Source organism: Plasmopara halstedii, assembly GCF_900000015.1.
Source record: "Plasmopara halstedii genome assembly, contig: Scaffold_322, whole genome shotgun sequence".
NCBI classification, from domain to species: Eukaryota; Oomycota; class Peronosporomycetes; order Peronosporales; family Peronosporaceae; genus Plasmopara; species Plasmopara halstedii.
In genome coordinates this window covers 620,998-640,665 of record NW_020187243.1, presented here as the reverse complement: position 1 = coordinate 640,665, position 19,668 = coordinate 620,998, and the positions used below count along the sequence as shown (strand labels likewise).

The following is a 19,668-nucleotide window of genomic DNA, read 5'->3' as shown; positions in this document are numbered from 1 at the left end:
GCTTTTTCTTTTCCATTAAAATTTCGCTTTGAAACTAACATATGAAAATTTTGGACTGTACTGTAAATTCAATTTTCTAAAGCTGACAAACGAGTTTAACGACCTTGAAAGTTCTAAATTGTTTATATGAAACACTCCCTTCAAACAGGGAATAAGGATAGGAGGGTACGGAATAGCAGATATCTACATGCATCGAATGGGTTTCTTAGGATCTTACATTCTCGACGGGAACATTCCTCTCGCATCCAAGTAGTAGATAGCTTTTATTTGCAGATTTGTTGCCTTTATCCTTGATCCTGATCCTGAACACACTTGAACTACTTGTAAAAGCAAATTTGACGATTCCTCTTACTGTCCCAGCCTTTTCTGATACTCATCGCGTCGACGTTTCAATTTTATGACGTCGACTCCCGCCAAAACAGTTAAGCAACGCCTAGTATTCATTTTCGAGGGAAATGCTCACAACCTGACCTTCATTCATCACTCTACTATTTGCAGAAGTCCGCAATCAACTGAAGTGTTGTCCATTACGTAAAAAGAATTTGCGCATAGGGCATCCCGAAGGGAGCACTTAGTGAGGCGATCGGAGGGTGTGCGTGCGAGAAAGTGGTGTCTACTAAGATAGTGGCTCGTAGGCCAGTGTCAATTCGTTCATCATCACCTTGACTTTACGGGCATTTTATCATTAGTTGACGACCTTGTCTGTGGCAATCGCGCCACGTAATTCGAAGCTGCCAAGACGTGCCCATGCAAAACACTTTCGCCTATGGCCTCGCAAAAAATGGGGTTAACGGGCTTCCTGGCGTACGGCGGGCAGCCACCGTCTCCCAAGTCGGCGGACGCTTTTCGTCGCCCAGCTCCCCATTGAACGCAGAGAGCGGCTCAGTCGGTAGCGATATCACGTACTGTGATATCGTGATTACGTCACCAACTTCACTGGCTGCTTCAATCGCTGCCAGACCGCGTTTAACTCCATCATTCGCAGACTTGAACAGTAATCAATCAACTGTACCGGCTGATGGCCTCGCATCAGTGATCACGAAGACATTTGTTGCATCACAGAGAGATGATGAGTTGCATCTGAGTAAGCGAGGCTCCTTAGTGGACAAAACAAACCCGTTTATTGGGTACTTTCAAATAGGGGCAGAAGAGGATGATGCGGGAGTGACAGGAAACATACCAGCTGGACCCACAACTCAAACATCGCCAATACCATCGCCATCCCCAGCTCCTGTGTGTCGTGCGCCACTTCGTACCCAGAGCAGTGCAACGCTATCGTCTATGTCATCCTTTTACCCGTCTGCATTTCTCACGCCGCAGAAAACCGGTAGGGATTGGATTAGCTCCCGAAAAAGTCGCCTCCCCACATTCTTTAAGCATCGAGATGCAAAGGGGGTGACGTACCAACAGCAAACTCAATCCAATAAATCGAAGCGTGCGGCGTTTCTGGATGTATTGAAATGGAAATCACCAGTGTTAGCCTTGCAGGTCTCAACAGATGGCAGCCAAAAGGATCCAAATCATTCCAAAAGTGCATCTTTCAAGCGGACAGTTTCCCTTCCTGCAGCTATGTCGAGCAAGGCAAATCCTGTTCCATTACCTCCTCTTATGCCTGTATCAACGGAGACGGGAAGTACTAGCACTGCGTCGAGCTCTAAAACTGACACCACTTGCGCTTCGAATTCTCGTTTTGAGCAGGATTTTGAAGTCGTGGGCTCTCTTGGTGAAGGAGGCCAAGGCCTTGTATATAAGGTGCGCAGCAAAGTCGACGGGTGCTATTACGCGATTAAAAAAGTTGTTTTACCTCGCGCCACCGAGCTTGATGCAAACCGTGCGGAACATCAGGCTTTACGTGAAGTTCGATTAATGGCATCAATGGCTCCACATGCAAATGTGGTGCGCTATCATACCGCTTGGACAGAGTTTGAGACTTGTTCACCGGTCAAGACTGTATCGACAGAAAGTGTGTGCGGCTCTGACGTACCATTGAATGGTAGTGATTGCTGTCCTCAAGGTCTTCAACGACAACAATTGGCATTATTGGATGAGGAAGCCGAGCTGCGGATGAGCAATCTTCAGACTACAGATCAGTCGTTCTCACTTAATTATTCGTCGGGCTCACTAAAATTTGACGAGTATTCCACTCCAGGGTTCACCTTTGACGATGATGTTGAACTCGATAACTCAGTAGGCTTGTGTGTTGACGATGACGCAGCATTTGAAAGACGGGATGAATCGATAACCAACGAGTGCATCGATTCTGGTGCTTTTTCAGCCCAACCAGCGGTCATGAAAGCACAGGTAATTTTGTACATTCAGATGGAATTGTGTGGCACGGTTGTGGATCCGATGCCTTTACCCTCGACAACCACCGACCAAGAGTCAATCAATCGTATTTTGTATGATTTGAAGTCGCCACGACAAGATCGACAGCAGCTCGGCGACGAATCGTACACGAATTTGGGAGCGTGGCTTCGTGCATCTTTAGATGAGCGGTCGGCATGGTCTAACTCGTCTGAAATTCACAACCGAGGACTTAGGCTTTTTCTTAGCGCTGCTCAAGGCGTTGCCCACATGCATTCCTACGGCGTTATCCACCGAGACCTAAAGCCGGATAATATCTTTATTCACGGTGATGAAGCTAAGATTGGTGATTTTGGTCTGTCGACATCTATTTTTGCCGACAGCTTCTCAGATGGAAATATGTCGCCTCGCGAGTATCTACGAGAGCTTGGACTATGCGATAGCGATCACACAACTGCCCTCGGTACATTTACATATGCTTCTCCTGAACAGCTGGGTTATCGCTTCGGCAGTACCAACGTGTTGAAAAACGCCGCAACTCGATTAAAAAGTGCGAAATACTCGATAAAGTCGGACATTTTTGCCCTGGGTGTGATATTATTGGAGCTCTGCTGCCCATTTAGCACAATGATGGAACGTTCGCAGGTCCTGACAGCCGTGCGTCATGGTGTTGTGCCCCATAAAGCACGACAAAATTTTGCAATGGAGATGGTGTTGGTTTTGCGCATGACGTCAATTGACCCGAGGGACAGACCAACAAGTGAAGAGGTGTGTGCTCAAATACGCAAAATATTGGCAACGAATAGTACTGCGGTCACGCCAGCGTCAGCTCTTGAGGAATTGCGTGAATTACAGGCAAGGCTCTCTGCTACCGTCCGCCAAATGCGGGATCGCTCAAAAGCTACACTCCAGCTTGAAGCATTGATTTTAGAGCTAAACGACAAGGTCCAGAATGTCGGTATGGCTATTGCCTAAGGGGTAATATGGAGAATAGTGCGATGGTTAATCATCGAAATCCGTACAATAAGCACAAATAATATTTTTGTAAATTCAAGTACATAATCTTACTTTAAAACACATTTTTTTAATCCAAGTTTTGATACCAAAGTCTATACTTCGTGGATTAATATTTATCCTACAACTACATATGTTTTGATGCACCAATTCACATCCTTAATGATACGTCATCGCACCACCGCTCGTCTTTATCGTCGCGGCAGCTAGAGAAAAGTATGAATCGATCATTTCCCGCAAATTCATTTTTATTCCTAATTTACCATTAGAATTGCATTTACCGCTCGTCGTGGAGAAGAAACATGCGAAATCGTAACAGAAATGCAATCCATACGGCCTCAAAGATTGTGTGCACCCCACTCAAAAAAATTTGGACCAGAAGAACCAATTTTGTTTCAGAAGCAAATGGTCCATATTTTGCAAATATGCTCTTACACATACTGTGTCAACAGTTGGCAGCGCAATCACGAGCAGGCTTAATTTCGCATCACTTGATACATCTTTTTATGAAATTCTGAAGAAAATGATAAATTACAGAAAACTAATTTTCACTCTTACTTCTTCATATTTCGAAACAAATGATGGAGCATTGCAAATGCGAAGTTTTTTTAATGTCAAAGTTATTTTTGACTCGCAACTAGTAATGGACCTTATTGATGCTAATGATATATCGTAACTGAGCTGCATCCTTCTCCAAATGACACACATATGTTGTTTGATGTAATGAAACACGCGCCACACTTGAAATGTTGAATTTTTAGCATCAACAATTTATACTTATAATGTAGTTTATTTAGATGTTGCTGCGAATATAATTAAGTTTAATTCCACCTTATCTTTGGTACCAAGAATCATCGTACGTGAATGCAGTTAGAAATGGACCCACGCTTCCTTAGGCAAGATGCATCGCACCACTTGACACAATATCAAACTATATATAGCGAAACGATCAAATAATGCGCTACGAGCAGTGAGAATGTGAAAAGCAGTAGAATACCAATGGCAAAGGTTTAGTTTAAAACGACTGCATTGGATATTTTCGCAAATGCACGCATAGCTTTTTTTATTTTGTATTTTTACTGAAATTGAGCACACTCAGCATCACCCAAGTGCTTCCTGACCTACGATAACAGAGCAATTTCGAAATTTATAAGAGAATTCCTTGCTGCCGTAGACAACAGTTATATAAGTCCTTTTGACAGGCAATGACATGGCAACCAGTGATCAATCGTAATATGTGATAATTAAATCGGTTGAACATTTGTGATTGAGGAATGAAGATATTTGAGGATTATTTCAAGCTCGCGTTTGCCCGCCGCCTTTACAGAAGCACGAAGGTTGTCATGACTGCAACTAGTCTAGGACGATATACTCTTCGAACGTCGTGTTTTAGAGAGACACACAATACGAGTTATTGATTTTTGTATCGGAATCATCATTTAGAAGAAATGTGAGCATTTAGAGATTTCTTCGCGACGTTTTGCACAACTGAGCAATGACTTACATAATGTATAAAATATCATAAGAATGTGTTTTGAGAGCGATTTACTCTTGAGCAGATTATAATAACTAACATTTGATGGGCAAAAAGGGTCGACAAGGTCCTGCTAAGGGCAAGCCAACCTCTGCCGGTGGAAACAAAAAGGCTAAACAAAAGCGTAATACCCAGCAGATTGTCCATGTGTCGAAATCGCGACAAACCTTCGGCAAGGGCAAGACCAATCATAAAGCAAATAGTTTTGATACACCCACCGAGCGATTGGCCAAGATGCGCCGTAAGATTGACGGTGGCAAGTTCCGCATGCTGAATGAGCAGCTGTACACGACAACAGGAACGGAAGCTTATTCCACATACCAACAAGATCCTGAACTCTTTGATGTGTATCATCAAGGCTTTCGGGAGATGGCGAACAAGTGGCCCGCAAATCCGCTGGACACTTTTATCGAATATGTCAGGTATTTGTCCTGATTTTCGGTAAATATTGATATCGAATGACCATTTGTGAGACTGTAGACATCATCCAGAAGCGGTAGTTGCTGATTTTGGCTGTGGAGATGCCAGACTGGCTGAAAGTGTACCAAATAAGGTGCACTCATTCGATTTGGTGTCAAGAAAACCAATCGTGACGGCGTGTAATATTGCCGCTGTACGTGCTTACTATTCTTAAGAGTCAGAACGCAATGATCGATATTTTTTTCTTCATACAGGTTCCTCTAGAGAAAAATAGTGTGGACATTGCCATCTACTGTTTGGCGCTTATGGGAACAAGTATTCGTGAGTATTTACTTGAAGTGCACCGTGTGCTGCGTCCTAAAGGTGTGCTGAAGGTCGCTGAAGTCAAAAGCCGCTTTGAAACCGAGTCACTAGGAGGAATCAATGGATTTGTCCAGGCAATGCGTAAAATGGGCTTTGACTGCAGGCACAATGACGATCGCAATAAAATGTTTGTACTCTTTGAGTTTGTTAAATCGTCGCGCACGCCACAGGACATTGAGCCGATCGAGTTGAAAGCGTGTGAATACAAGCGCAGATAGAAAAGATTGTCAATTGCGAGTAAAAGTATGCATATAAAGCAATTATTTGCACAATGCCCAAGGAATGTATTTCCAACAGCCTCATTAAAGTAGCAATAAATATCGTGCAACACAATATATTGTATAAATCGTGCACTTTGAATTAAAATAATCACTTAACATACCACAGACATGAAAAATAAGAGTAGAGTAAAATAATGAGATGGGTAACTAAAGTTGGTTCTTTAAAAGCTTAAGTCTCAAGCGATCCGTACGTGTGTCCCGCCGGATCAATACGTCGCCGCGATTCAGCGTCAGCCAGTGGTTGGTACTCGGTCATGAACTCACGTCTCACACGGTCGCGATCATTGGCGTTAGGCGTCCGACGTGCAATTTCAGCCGCTTTCATAGCATTGCGCGTGATTAATGGTGAACGTGAGAACGCGGATGTAGTGAGTGCTTCTGGGGTACGAATCAAAGTCATTGCTTCATCCAGCGGTTCCAAGTAGACGAATCCAGGTAGACGCAAAGTGCCGTTGTAGACTGCCGTACCCAATAATAACGTCAACATCCCCACAAGCTGCAACCAACTCCAGATCGTCCAGCGTTCACCGAAATCTCCATGCGTAATGACGTAAAACAGTATCAAATCGGCTGCCCATACGGTAATTGGACGGAAATTATCCAAAATCGCATGCCAAATCGAGTTGAGCAAATATGTAACCGAGACAGCAAAGACGTTGTATCCTAGAATCACGAGCAAATAGATAAGGACGACCACTTGAGCCAGTCCACTGTTCACGAGCATCTCATACGCATCGTCAAATCTCTCGTTTGAGCCTGAATCGTTGCCAGGAATCAAATATGCAATGGGGTACACAACGAACGACGTCAGTATCAAGCCCCACACGCCTTCCATACCCACAACTACTAGAGGAGGTGCACTGTCAACTTCATCCATAAGTTTTTCTTCAAAAACGTACTGCACAGCCTGAATTGCGCAGCTTAAAACGACCATTAATACCCCAAATGCTGGATGCTGATCAGTCGAGTTATTTTCTTGGCTATCAGAGTCTGCTAGGCTCGTAGCACCCACCATCAATGCTGCGAGCATATTAAGAGCAATGCCAATCCACATGTAACTGCGTAACCGATCTTTCAGAACAAATACCTTAAGTAATGCCACAAAGACAATAACGGTGCATTTCATAAGCTGAAACACGCTGACTGTGACATATAGAAGACCAAGATTGGCAACAAACGTGGCAATCAGGTCGAAAGCTGCTGGAAATGCTAGCAAATAATACATTTTCCGTGGAATTCGGAAACGGTATTTCACTAAAGCAAACGTTTGTGCATGAGATTCACATATTTTCAATAAAAATCATGTGTGTCACTTACTACCATGACGATTATTTCGACGCCACTGTTGCTCGACGTAGTAATGATATGCCCAGTGAATAGGCAGTGCAAATACCATGGCTAGGAACATAAGCCAGGTTTGAAAAATGGGCTTTTCAAACTTTTTCACTTCTCCATCAAGGCCAATTGAATCCACACCATACAAAATCTGTATCCGATTGCAATGTCATTAAATTGGTTTGAAAGCTCATTTATACAAATACACACCTTGCCAGTTCTGATCAATAGAAAAGACAGTTGAAGAAAGGAAACAATGAATATCAAGAACTCAGTTGGTGAAGAAATTATTAAAGTAACGTACAAAGTAGTGCCCGTTCCAGTGACGAGTCCCATGCTAAAGACGATAGCTTCTCGTGAGCCGCACGACATGGTTACTCGAAGTCAACCGCCTTGCGATCCGTGACGGTGAAAATGACTATGAGGCGTAAGTAGTAAATGTAAAAAAAGATATCGCAAAATTTACTTAGTTTCAACCAATCGACACAGGTATTCAAAGCAGTATCGAGTGTAGATTGGTTGGAAGGATGACCGCTTTTTAGAACCCTAAAACGAGTGGTGGAAAAAGGTGGGACTGCAACACTTATGGAACAGTATGCTACGTTAAGCTGAAGATACATTAGAAAGCTGATGAGACTATTGTATGACAAAAAACATGTTATGATTAACATTTACGACTTTACAGTAATATTTGTGATATAATCCCAGCTTTCGGTTTGCATATATAATAGTTACTACTTAGGAGTAATGTGGTACTGTACAACAAGTAGACCAACGTAATCACAACGCGCATCTGTAACGGGGTACGTGATGTACAATACGTGTTGTATTGTGCAGAGCACGTACGCCGTCGATGTTGCGTACGTCTACATTTGTGCAACTCGAACGGACCAACTACTGGTTTTGATAAGGACGATGGCACTTCATATCGAAAGGGTTACGTAGGCTTAGCGTCACGTCAAGCTGTACATTTGATTATATTATAAAACAGAGTAACACAAGTATAAATAATGTTAGACCAAATCTCAAATATATATCACGATATAAATGTGAGTGCAAACAACATACTTTGTTACTTTCGGTTCCGCTCATGGTTGGGGCGCATAAAACCATCCTCTGTGCAAAAACTTATCAGACGTATTGAGTCAGACTTCCTTCCCAGCAATTTGTTGCACGCCCCCTTTTCAATTCGCAAGTACAATGGATGAGGACTTGTAGCACAGAAAAATGCGAAGCTTTGATCATGGGCAGGAGGTCGCCGCACACTCAGCACAGATGAGACTCTCAACAAAGACGAGTTATCAAACGCAACGAGATTGACCCTTTACGCACAAGCCATTACCTAATGTAACTACGTCTATAGTTTACTCAACGGCTTCAAGAGGTAGGCAGCCAAATAATACTGCACTAGATGCACGGTACAGTTTCCTTGTCGTGATGACTAGTCAAAGTGCAAAAGGTGGAGACAATATTGGCATACGCAGGCGATCTACAACGTCCGAGGTAAAAATAATAATAATGCTCCCTTAGCTGCTGAGCAACGACATGATACTTGTAGCTATTATATCTGTGGCGGTAACAAATTTCAAAGCGATGCGAGCCTGCTTCACTCTCGGTTGAGAAGTATTATGGGTCGAGTTATTTGGGATGGCCGGCCGGCGGGCCTCAAGCGGAGACTTGTCAAATTTAAATGGTGCCTGGTGGTCTGCTAAGAAAGGGTTGAGATTTACTATACTCCACGGAGGTCAAGGTTACTGAAAATCATTTCTCAAAACGCAACTCTCTCTAACAGAGGAAGTGCACACAGCCCAAAGTTTACTAATATCAACATTCCGGGCTTTGTGAGCTGCGGAACGATCCAATAGATTTATGATCGTCAATCGAATTGTGATTAGCAAAAAATTGACAAACACGCCTGCATTTAAGATGCCAAATACGGAAATGATTTTTGCGCGCCTTGCGACAGGAAAATGTGGACGTTTTTGTAGGGTTTAAAGCCTTTGACAGCGTGGAATTCTCTCTATATTCGTAGTTTGACCTCGTTTGAGATATGCCGTGGCTTGGACACTATGATCCGTTGCCGGCACCACGCACTTCTCTCCCAATGATATTCTGATGGATCATGCAGCAATCTCTGATAGAAAGCAAAAGAGCTTTTGGCGCGGGCATCAGCTGCCATAATTTCTATAAAGATGTAGAATTGTCCAAATTGATGAGCCACGATATTACTAAGGGTATTAGGCTAAAACCCGAATTCAGAAATAATGGTGAATTCGGCATCTAGCTAAGGCGGTAACTAGTGACCGTATGTCGCGGTCTCAGGTGTTAATTAAGGGTGGGCCGGTAATTTATCAGTGAAACTGATCCACAAACATATATTTGGTGGGACTTGTAAAGGGGGCAGTGTTTCGCGGTCTTCGCAATTTATTTCCGCAGACGCTGCTGAGAGCGCCTTAGATGCACAGTCTCTAGAAAAAGTCAGGTAGACAGGAGACCGTAAATCATGGAATAAAGACCGATCCGATGTAATTTAGGATTCTCTTTACTTGCCGCGTTGTGACGGTCCTACTAAGATCAGCACAAAATTGCGGGCCGATATGATCCACGGATTTGCGGCAAGAATGCTCATTCAAACATTAATGAAGTTATCGGGGCAGGCTTGTGATATGCAAGCTTCACTTATGTTCCATTCAGTCTTATCAGGCATGAAGAGATTCCTTTCTGGGATATGTGCACGCAATTTCAAGATTTATAATTCATCGAATTGGTGGGGTTAGTACCGGAGCTGAGCTCATCATCCATCAGGGACAAGACTATAATTTGTAACTCTGGCAGACCATTGAGTTTAGGAAGTAGGACGACCCTTCTAAACAACATGCTAATCCCTATATTTTTTGTTACAGGAATATCAAAATATTGTGATAATCGACCTACCATGTGTGTGGCCATTGGTTCGGATAGTGCATCATGATAATAATGACGTTTATGAGGCCAAATCAAATGTGTCCTTTCACGTCAGCGATTTTTCAAGGAGAAATGTGGAAAGTCACAGACATTGTTGTTTATAAATTGATAAAGCGGTTTTGATGATAGCAAGTAAATCTCCCGCCGATTTTTTGTGTTAGAGAAGCCAACGCAAGTGGCGAATTGTGCATGGTTAAACTAAGCTATCTGGAACTACTATTTCCGCGCAATCGTCGATTCCTGGGGAGGATGCAATGCAAAATACGCATGACCAGTTGCACTTGGATAGATTTTTGCACCGAGTTCATGGATATTATCATCTGCTCATGAGGCAATGATAATTTTTTAACTGAAAAGAATACTCCGTGCAGAATATCCTGCTTTGCAGGATCATGGCCTCTAGATTACCTTATGCTGCAGTGACATTTGTCCCCTACGCACAAGTCTATAGTCGTGCAATACACGGATGGTCAGACAGGAAGAGCCACATTAAAACTTGCAAGCAGTCCACAAGTGTGTGCGCTTAAATAAACTAATGAACAGCCCGGGTATGTGTTTCTTTGGCACCGACGAAGTTCTACTTTTGGGAAGCTACACGAAAAAGTATAGTGATTCAAGAACATAGCTTGTTCTTTCTTCAATGACACATCTAATTTTGGTAGCATGATGGGGACTCAAATCAAATAAAATTATCGCACGAAGACATCAATACAAGAACTCCCATGTAAATACATTTCTAACATTCATACCAGTTTGATTCATGTTGTACACATCCTTCAGCTCATACCATGCAACGACTGCTAAAAGCGCAGGAAGGGCAGCATCGATTACTGCCTGATCTGCTGCACCACTCTCACCACGGACTTTGATGCAACGCAGCTTGTTCCTCTCTTGAAAGCGTTGCAACCACCCTTTGAAATATTTGCCTGCATTCTCGCGCAAGCCAAGTCGGTCAGCAAAGAATTTTGCTTTGGATTTGATAAAATCCTCAGTGATGGCTACATGCCTTGTCTGGCATTGAAGCACCCATGTTGCGAAGGCTTTCTCGAAGTGCGGGTGATGTGGAACGCAGGGCCGTTTGTCCGGAAGCTCAACATCTGTCATGACCTCGAGCTCGCGACTCTTTAAAAGGATGCAACAGTTAGCAGATTGAGTTATTCTAATGCCAAACATTTGAGTAGTCCATGTCGCAAGCGCAATTTGACTCATCCACTGATTTTTGGCCTTTTGATTGCAGAACTCGAGCCTGTGCGCATATGTTGAACGTGCTGGTGGCATATTTATTGCAGTTCACCTCTTCGAAAAAATAATTCGCAAAAAACTCTGATGACTAATAATCTCAATTAACTCATAGATATTTTTTACCGCATTGTTAATTACCCGAGGGACGACTGTAGTCATTATAAATATCGAGTCATCTTACCTTCGGCACTTTAGTATAGTAACCTTGAATGTGATTATGTCGTAAATAATTCCTGGGAGGTGCTAAGCTTATAGCACAATTACCTTCTGTGTATAAATGCGGGGTCCAATGCGTGCTTTACCACATTGCATACGAGTCCAAAGTTACACTTCGTTTAAAATAGTGATTATCTTGGCTTGCTCAACTGCTCTGGTTTAGCTGTTCTTGACTCTAACAGTTTTTGTTCCTCAAGTAATATGAATGTGAAATATAATCAGAGCTAAGATTTTTTTTTTAAAGAATTTGTTTTACACATTAAAAACGAGTTTTTATGGCTTGAAGTTAGACTAAACTGAATAATAACAAATATGTATTTTACGATGTTAAATAATATAAATTAATGCCGTGAGGATACATGTTAACAAATCAACCTATATGTCTTACTTGTCTAAGATTTCCACCCCAAGTGTCTTTACTAAGTCACTGCGTCTTCATCAGTACAGTCGTTCTGGTATTGCTGAGTTTTGCACAGTAAAATAGTGATGTAAAGTGTACGTACCCCGTTACACCTTCCCCCGCCAAAATTTGAATCATACTCATTTAATGAAAAATCGAGCAATAGAATACCTTTAGCAAGCACTCACTGCGCGTGGAGTCTCACTCCACCACCGGAGCTTCTTCGTGAAAGTGTCAAAAGAACACGGGAATCAACAAACCATTTACCAGAGTAAAGTCTGTATATGCATGCACTGTGTCATTGTATGCAAACACAATGAAAGGGATAATTTGCTTCAACACCTAGAAATTTCCGCCCTCATCCTTTGGCATTCATCCGCCAATTTGCCATTAGTAAGTATCAACGGACCAGATGGTCAGCAGCAGCCATGGTTCAGACTGATGCTGGAAATAATGCAAGGGATTGGGACAATTCTGAAAAAAATCGCTACCATTCTACTGATAACAGCGAGATAAGCCATTTTGCTGAAACGATCCATAATGATAATTATATCGTGTCACCGTACGCGTCATTTGGAGGACCAAAAATAAATCTCACACTTTTAGCGTGCCAACACTCTGCCGGAATCGGCAGGCTGCCGGGAGCACCGATGCATACAGCAAGCATTTAACACATATGCGCACATATATGTTTACTCACTGATGCATGGCGAGTTTCCAGTGCTTAATGCTTATCAGCTCTATGCCTTTTCATTTTCCTAGTGACCAGCCAAAGAAATATGAATGTCTTCACAGTATTTTGCACTTTCGGTCACAGCTTTAAAAGGCGTTATATCTCTTGTACCAAATCACTATTTGACTTCCTTGTTCCATGATTCCAGAAAAGACCATTGCTTGGCAGCAGATTGGACCTAAACAAGACAAAGTAAGTGTTTGCCTATAATTATGGTCTTTTCAATAAAAAGATTGATAAAAGTATCATTCTTCCTTCTGCATCATAGAGCCGCGTCTCTATTACCTCTGCTGCCAACGCAGATGGGTCAGAGAAGTTCAAGCCATTGTCCATTGGAAACGCCAATAAGCCTCGCTGTTTCAATCGTAAGACATGAAAACGACTGGCTTTCTCATCACAGAAATGAGAAAGCGTGGATGGCCGACTCCCTCTGCCAAGAGTAGCTACCGTGGCCAATTTTTTTCGCCACACTGGTCTCTTTGCAGGGCCTCCTGAAATATCGGTGTCCAATATGGAAGAGCAATATATTGAAATCGATGTGTTGGACGCTATTTAAAGGCTTCCTCTTAATAACCTCTTGGCTATCAAAGAACTTTTGAGTCCAGTGATGGAGGATGACAAGCTAATCTGGAGTTGAATGAAAACGATATTATAGCCATGGTTCAGGAGGCGGAAGAAGAAGAGAATGACGATCAAGAAAGCGAAGATGTGGAAAAGCAGATTGTCACGAATCTGGAAAAGCTAATGGGCCTAGCAGTTACTGCTTCACTACTGGATGTGAAGATTCCCACAGATAGAGTGGTACTCAGGTACATTTGAGAACTGCGGAGAACTCTCAAAACGACGGCAACAGTCCCGACTACCATCAGTTCGTGACTGTTTCAAATTAGCTTAGCATGATTGCTTGGCACTTCATTTCCTTCTACATCAAAAGAATTCATGTTTGTAAGAAATATTAATTATTGCAGTACTTAACGTCGCATTGTGTCCATGTGATAGAAAGACTCGAAGGAGGCGAGTTAGGCAAAGCGCTATATACTGGGGCAACTACTATTTCACCAAATTATGAGTTAGTACTTGGCTACATTTGGTGGAACAAACATTTATTGGTTATACGAGGTTATTAGTTACTCGGATATGAGGTATTCGATAGACGACTTTATTAAGGTAAAAACTTTCATTCACCGACAGGCTAGTGATAAAGAAATGCTTTTGACTTTTTCACGATTGCCCACTCCTGTATGCATATACGCTGATCATTCTCATCGTGATGCCCAATAGCGCATTTCTATACTCTCATCCTTACAATCTACAGATTAGTCAAAGTCGCAGTTTACAAAAATTTGAAGATTATTGATCAAATCAACAATCCTACTAAAAGTAATGTAGCCATATTATGTGAAAGGTCATAACATGGAGGAGATCACAACAAAGGGAATTGTTTGCGAGACATATGAAGCTTTCAAGACGAGAAAACAAAACGAATTTTACATTCGACATGTCAATTATCCAAGTACAACACAGCGAAAACTACTGCAAGTGCATTTACGGCATTTCTTACTAACTATCGGGAATACAATTGATCGAGAATGGAGCAGAGACTGCAAAAAGATGGCGACTCAAGTGAATAAGGAAAAGGACAATGAAAGAGCTGAAAAAACGGCCAGTCTTGTAGCTGTAAGTCGAGAAAAATCTGAAGTTAAACGACACCAGAAAGCTCGTGTGATCCAAAGATTTGTTCGTCAGTATCGAAGCCAGGAATTGGTACAAGTGGCATCGTTTGAAAATGAAATTGAGCTGCAGTCTACGTCAAAGATGATTGCAATGGAAAAAGAGGATACATTCACTGCACCTTTACAAGATACTACTGAGATTGCTTCGGTTAATAAAAGTACCACTCCAGATTCGGCGATGCTTCCTCTATATGAATTAGTCATCGAGCTCGTTGGAATTCGCAATCTTACCAAGGATCTGACCGCCTTTAATGGCTCAGATGGATTTTATGTCGAGACATCAATTCAACTGAAGCGGCAAAGTTTTGTTGTTGCTAGCAGTCTATCAAAAATGCAATTTGTATCTGAATATCAAGATGGTGGCGTTGAAATATTAGTGCAGGATTGCTCATTGAGATTCAATGTGGACCCTGCAAACATGAAGCAATGTGGTCTTACTTCGCCACAAAGTGCGCTTGAGGAATTGAACGCTAATATAGTGGTGAGAACTTTCGAAAGTGGCTCTGAAAGTCACGCAAGCACTTTAGGCAATGTTGAAATCTCTTTGGCAACCCTCAAAACATCACTGGCAACGAAGTTTGTGCTATGCCGGTGGTTTCCGTTGACGAAAGCCCTATCGGGTCATTCATCTCATTGTGACCTTCGCATTCGTGTTTGTTACTTCATGCGACAAACAAGCGTGGATAACGATACGATGGTTCCGTATGTAAATACGAGCCCATCGTTAGGCTTTAGTAAAAAGTTTGAAATACCTCAAGAGCGAAACGAACGATTAGCAAGGCAAAGAAAGAGAAAATCCGCGGCGTCGAAATCAAAATGTCAGAAAACGAAGACAAATCAAATCCTAGACACTTCCGACAAACTCAATACTTCCGTTCGTTCACTTAAAAATGTAAACACGAGTCCAATTGCCCGAATTTCTCACGCAGAAGCAATCTCTCCACCACCTTCTCCATGCTCTGTCACATCATCTGAAGCTGGTGAGATTATGAACATACCAAAAGGCAGATGTCAGGCCACACCAAGTCGAAAAGCTGATAAATTATCGAAAAAACAGCACGTAAAATGTGGAAAAGTAATCGAGAATGCACCGACACAGTCGTCGGTACAAGCATCTTCAAAGACGTTTCTCAGACGAAAACCTTATACGGTGGTCTTTAAAAAGCTTGACTGGTCGAACGTCACGTCAAAGACTGATAGCAATTTGCCTAACACTACAATTAAGGGCTTGAAATCTAGTGTCTCATCTCGATCGGCACCGTGTTTGTCTTCAAGTCGAGCGACAAATTCGTCGACTAGATCTGAAAATACTGAAGCCACATCAGAAGATGCAAATTCTTTTTTAAGTAGTGATTCCAAACTCGGTGATTGTATCGATGTAGCAACTAATGAACGGTTAGCAGCGCTAGAAGGTGCACTGTTCAAACAATGCTCTGTCACACGAGATACGGTGCCACTGGCACGATATAAGTATGAAGCAGAACGCAAAAAGATCGTAGCTACCCTCCAGAGCCAAGCGCAGGTCCAGTGCATGAGGTCAATCGAGAATCTAGACGAACCTTCGAGTCAAGTCGACAGGGAGCCGAGTACCGCCATCTCGGAAAGTGCCATGAAGGAAGTATGGAAAAGACTCTCAAGCGATGTATCAGGACAAATTTACGCGTCAATGCTGCGAAACAGTATCAAGGTTATCGAAGCAAACGACAATATAGAAGCTAATGAGCTAATTGAGAACTCAAGACCTGCGAATTCAGCAGAACCGGTTGAGTTTTAAATTGTGATGATTCTAATGATCCGTAGTTTATCAAATCATTCCATGCTTGATATTGATCTATATCTACTAAAGTTATCATCAAATTGCAAAGATGACGCGACAACAAACATCAAGAGTTGAGATTGTCAGGGTCATTATATAAAAGAGCGATGGGTTTATTAGATTAATTATACTACAGTCTTAGATGACGTTTCAATAAAAAATCAAAATGCGATATCTGTGCATGTTTGCGTGTGGTGGCTTCTTTGGCCGCACTTGCCGAACGTATACTGCGTATACTATTCAGACTGGTAGTCATCGTTGTTGCGAATGCACGAAATCTTTGGACCCATAAAGAAAGCTGGTTTCCACGATTCGTCCAAAAGATCTCGTTTAAAGTTGAATCAAGAACTTGCTCCTCACCACAGTACACCTTGGTCTCTAAATTTGTTGGATTTGGTTACCCATAGATCGTTATCGCGCTCGACTACTGCAATATTTAAATTTTGTCTACATAGCATCATATACAGTGGCGCTTCGCTAGGTGAGGATTTTGTGTCGTATACATACGCAAATTTCTCGGAATTTCCGACCCGAGCTGACTCCTTCTAACTCCCATTTAGCAGCCATTTATATACGTCTAGCCACAAATGGCTTCAAAGTATACATAGGGATGAATACTACGGGTACCAGCCACCAAAGACGCTCATCACAGAAGCCGACGAGCGCCATTTGTACAATGAAGCGACTTCAATATTTGTACCATTTCACTGTCTCGAGCCGCTTCGCAGCACGATAATCTCGCGTAGTGTTTTGAAAATTTCGCAGCTCGTTGTCTGTAATGATGTACCAGAGTATAGTATCGTACGCAAAGATCAAATCTAAAAGTACTTAAGTTCCTCTGTCGCAGAACACAGAATTGCAGATTTTGTCAAGTACTCGTTATAAAAACCAGTAGTAAATTTTTCAAGCTTCGCTCAAAACGTTTTCAAAAGTGTTTGGATTTCCCGTAGTGGTCAACTACATAACTAGGACGCCACTTTACATTTGGCACTTACTGTGAGCACATTTCATCTCAAAACAAGCTGATGGGTCTCGGAGGACAAACCAAATACACCCAATCTCTCAGAAAATATCCATCGCGATCCTGTTCAGCATTTGTAGTGCACTACGAAGTTAAACTTACGAAGTTGGACACTAAAAGGAAATTGTCTTATAGAACCTTTGCAGTTGATTACAGAAATAGTATTCGCCTTAACTCTGATGCGGTAGTGAAAAGTACCATTAGCTTCGCAGTGCAACGCTTCCTTAAAAAAAATCAGTTTGGTAAGTGAGAATAAAGGTAATTTATCTTCAGATATTCTAGTGACGACGATACTCAACGAATGTAACTGTGTACGTATTCATTATACAATTTTCAAAGCGAATTTTGAACGTACAGAGGTTAAGAATCCATGATAAGGTATCATTAGTAGTACTCGGTACTGGGGAGGGTATTTGGAGAGAGGTCTGTGGTGGCAAGTGAGCTCTTAGCCCCATGTAAAAAAACGAGGTGTATTTAGATCAATTACCTGAGCCAATTTTCATTCTAAACATAGGCGGCGTTGGGGAAACGTCGACGCCCACAGTTACTCTTCTATTGTTAAACTCTGGTATAGCTTGAGGTGGAGATGAATTTGGCTATATCCCAGATGGAGCGACAATGTTTTTGTACCAGCAGTCTATAGCAAGATGGGTTTGCGTTCAAATGGACTCTCACATCAGTACCATTGCAGAAGAGACGCATCAAAGATAGGGACTGTTAAAGTAACAAATTGACGCGGGTCTTCGCACCACTTAGATTTTTGCCATTTCGATGAAAACACATATTGCAGCAGGTTGCCGTAGCTCTTTGTTAAAAGGAAGCTTACTCAAGGACACCGACCTTAGTTCTATACTATAACCTGTACGAGTGTAGCGGATCGCAATCCGCTACCTCCAAGAGTACGCAAAACCTTAATCCAAGGCAAATGTACTCTTCCGTTCAAAATTGAAACTGCATACATTTGTTTTATGTGGCGGAGCCATCTATATCTCATTCCTAGTTGAATCGTACACCCAGATAAATATGTTTAACTACTGCAGCCCCGCCACGGGTTGTTACGGTTTAGCCACACCATTGTGTGATTACACCGTCCTGTGTAATCCACAGTTTAGTACGGTCACACAAGATGGTGTGAACCACCCTTTCGTGCCAGGATGCGTGTTACTTAGTTTTACTCATGTCATCTAGAGCCTGTTGCTTTTGCTGTTCGAGCTTAGATGTGTTGATAAAACACTTATGCAGGAGACAAGTGTGTAGAACGCAATGATTTTGGCTTTTAAAACTAATGGCTCCTCAACCAGGCCATAACTAATATAATTTCGTATCCTGAGCCAATGTCTAGGACTAGATCAGTGCGCTCCATGCTGTCAAAGTTTGTAAAGTTAGACAGAACCTTCATTACCTTATATGTCTCTAGGGAACCCTCTAAAGTCGACGGTTATTTACAATGTTAAGCTGGGGTATCCAGAGATTTATGTTGTTGTAAAGACAGGAAAAACTGTGTGTCTTATTCGACAGGAAGTGATGTGATTCCGGAAAGAAAGTCAGAGCGGCTTGTTGCCACTGTCGTCGGGGAAGGAACGGGGGAGCTAAACGACTTCCTCTTGAGTATAAGGGTCAGACGCTGACATTATAAAAAAGGAACATCCTTGCATGATGTTGGGGTAGCGCTATGGTGATGTGCTCACCGTGTCGATTAGTTAATGCCACGATTTGCGGTAAGAAAATTTAACCCGAAAGTGAAGCGGTAGGAAAGTCCTAAGCATTGTGAATTTCACTGAATCACCAAGTGGTCTTGTTTGACCTCGAAATGTTTCCCAGGCAATGCGTATGAACATACATGATGGCGAAATACCTAATCGTTAGTATTGGAGAAAGAGTTATTTCTTTATTAGTCGTGGATGGGCTTGACGACGACACTTACAAAGCATTGATGTGATCAGTGGAGCAGCAATGACCCTACAGAGTGATGTGACATTGTGGCGGCGAGAGACCTACCTCAAAAATTTTCTTTGGATCGAAACTGCGTCATCGGGATGATAAGTTCACAAAATTTAATACTGTGGGATACTGCAGTAACGCTTACCAAGGGAGTATAATGTCATAGACATTTTGGCCGTGTAGAGCAGGGGATGTACCGTGAGAGAGTACATCTTCCACTTGGTGCAGGTGCTCTGTCGCAATGACTAACGGCAAGAGACAATTTATGAAGGCCTACAATAAGTAACATTAAGCCATCATTTGGCGCAACCGCCAATCCTAGAAAAGTTGTGCTGCAGACGGCATGATAAG

General features: G+C 42.3%; 5 protein-coding genes across 5 annotated transcripts; 3 read left to right on the top strand and 2 right to left on the bottom strand.

Annotated features, from left to right (window-relative positions):
- Positions 1-747: 747 nt before the first annotated feature.
- Positions 748-3,279, top strand: PHALS_08267 (pek protein kinase; the record flags this gene model as incomplete). The annotated part of the gene is made up of 1 exon (XM_024723587.1): positions 748-3,279. The coding sequence occupies one exon, from the start codon at positions 748-750 to the stop codon at positions 3,277-3,279; it is 2,532 nt and encodes an 843-aa protein (XP_024574548.1).
- Positions 3,280-4,897: 1,618 nt separating this feature from the next.
- PHALS_08266 (ribosomal rna-processing) lies at positions 4,898-5,853 on the top strand (the record flags this gene model as incomplete). Its single annotated transcript, XM_024723586.1, has 3 exons — positions 4,898-5,274; positions 5,333-5,465; positions 5,527-5,853. The coding sequence occupies 3 exons, from the start codon at positions 4,898-4,900 to the stop codon at positions 5,851-5,853; spliced, it is 837 nt and encodes a 278-aa protein (XP_024574547.1).
- A 232-nt stretch (positions 5,854-6,085) lies between these two features.
- On the bottom strand, positions 6,086-7,623 carry PHALS_08265 (drug metabolite transporter superfamily; the record flags this gene model as incomplete). Its single annotated transcript, XM_024723585.1, has 4 exons — positions 6,086-7,170; positions 7,234-7,402; positions 7,462-7,471; positions 7,556-7,623. The coding sequence occupies 4 exons, from the start codon at positions 7,621-7,623 to the stop codon at positions 6,086-6,088; spliced, it is 1,332 nt and encodes a 443-aa protein (XP_024574546.1).
- A 6,596-nt stretch (positions 7,624-14,219) lies between these two features.
- PHALS_08264 (uncharacterized protein) lies at positions 14,220-16,313 on the top strand (the record flags this gene model as incomplete). Its single annotated transcript, XM_024723584.1, has 1 exon — positions 14,220-16,313. One exon carries the CDS (start codon positions 14,220-14,222, stop codon positions 16,311-16,313), a length of 2,094 nt encoding a protein of 697 aa, XP_024574545.1.
- A 1,049-nt stretch (positions 16,314-17,362) lies between these two features.
- Positions 17,363-17,831, bottom strand: PHALS_08263 (uncharacterized protein; the record flags this gene model as incomplete). The annotated part of the gene is made up of 3 exons (XM_024723583.1): positions 17,363-17,439; positions 17,515-17,595; positions 17,732-17,831. 3 exons carry the CDS (start codon positions 17,829-17,831, stop codon positions 17,363-17,365), a joined length of 258 nt encoding a protein of 85 aa, XP_024574544.1.
- Between the last annotated feature and the right edge of the window lie 1,837 nt (positions 17,832-19,668).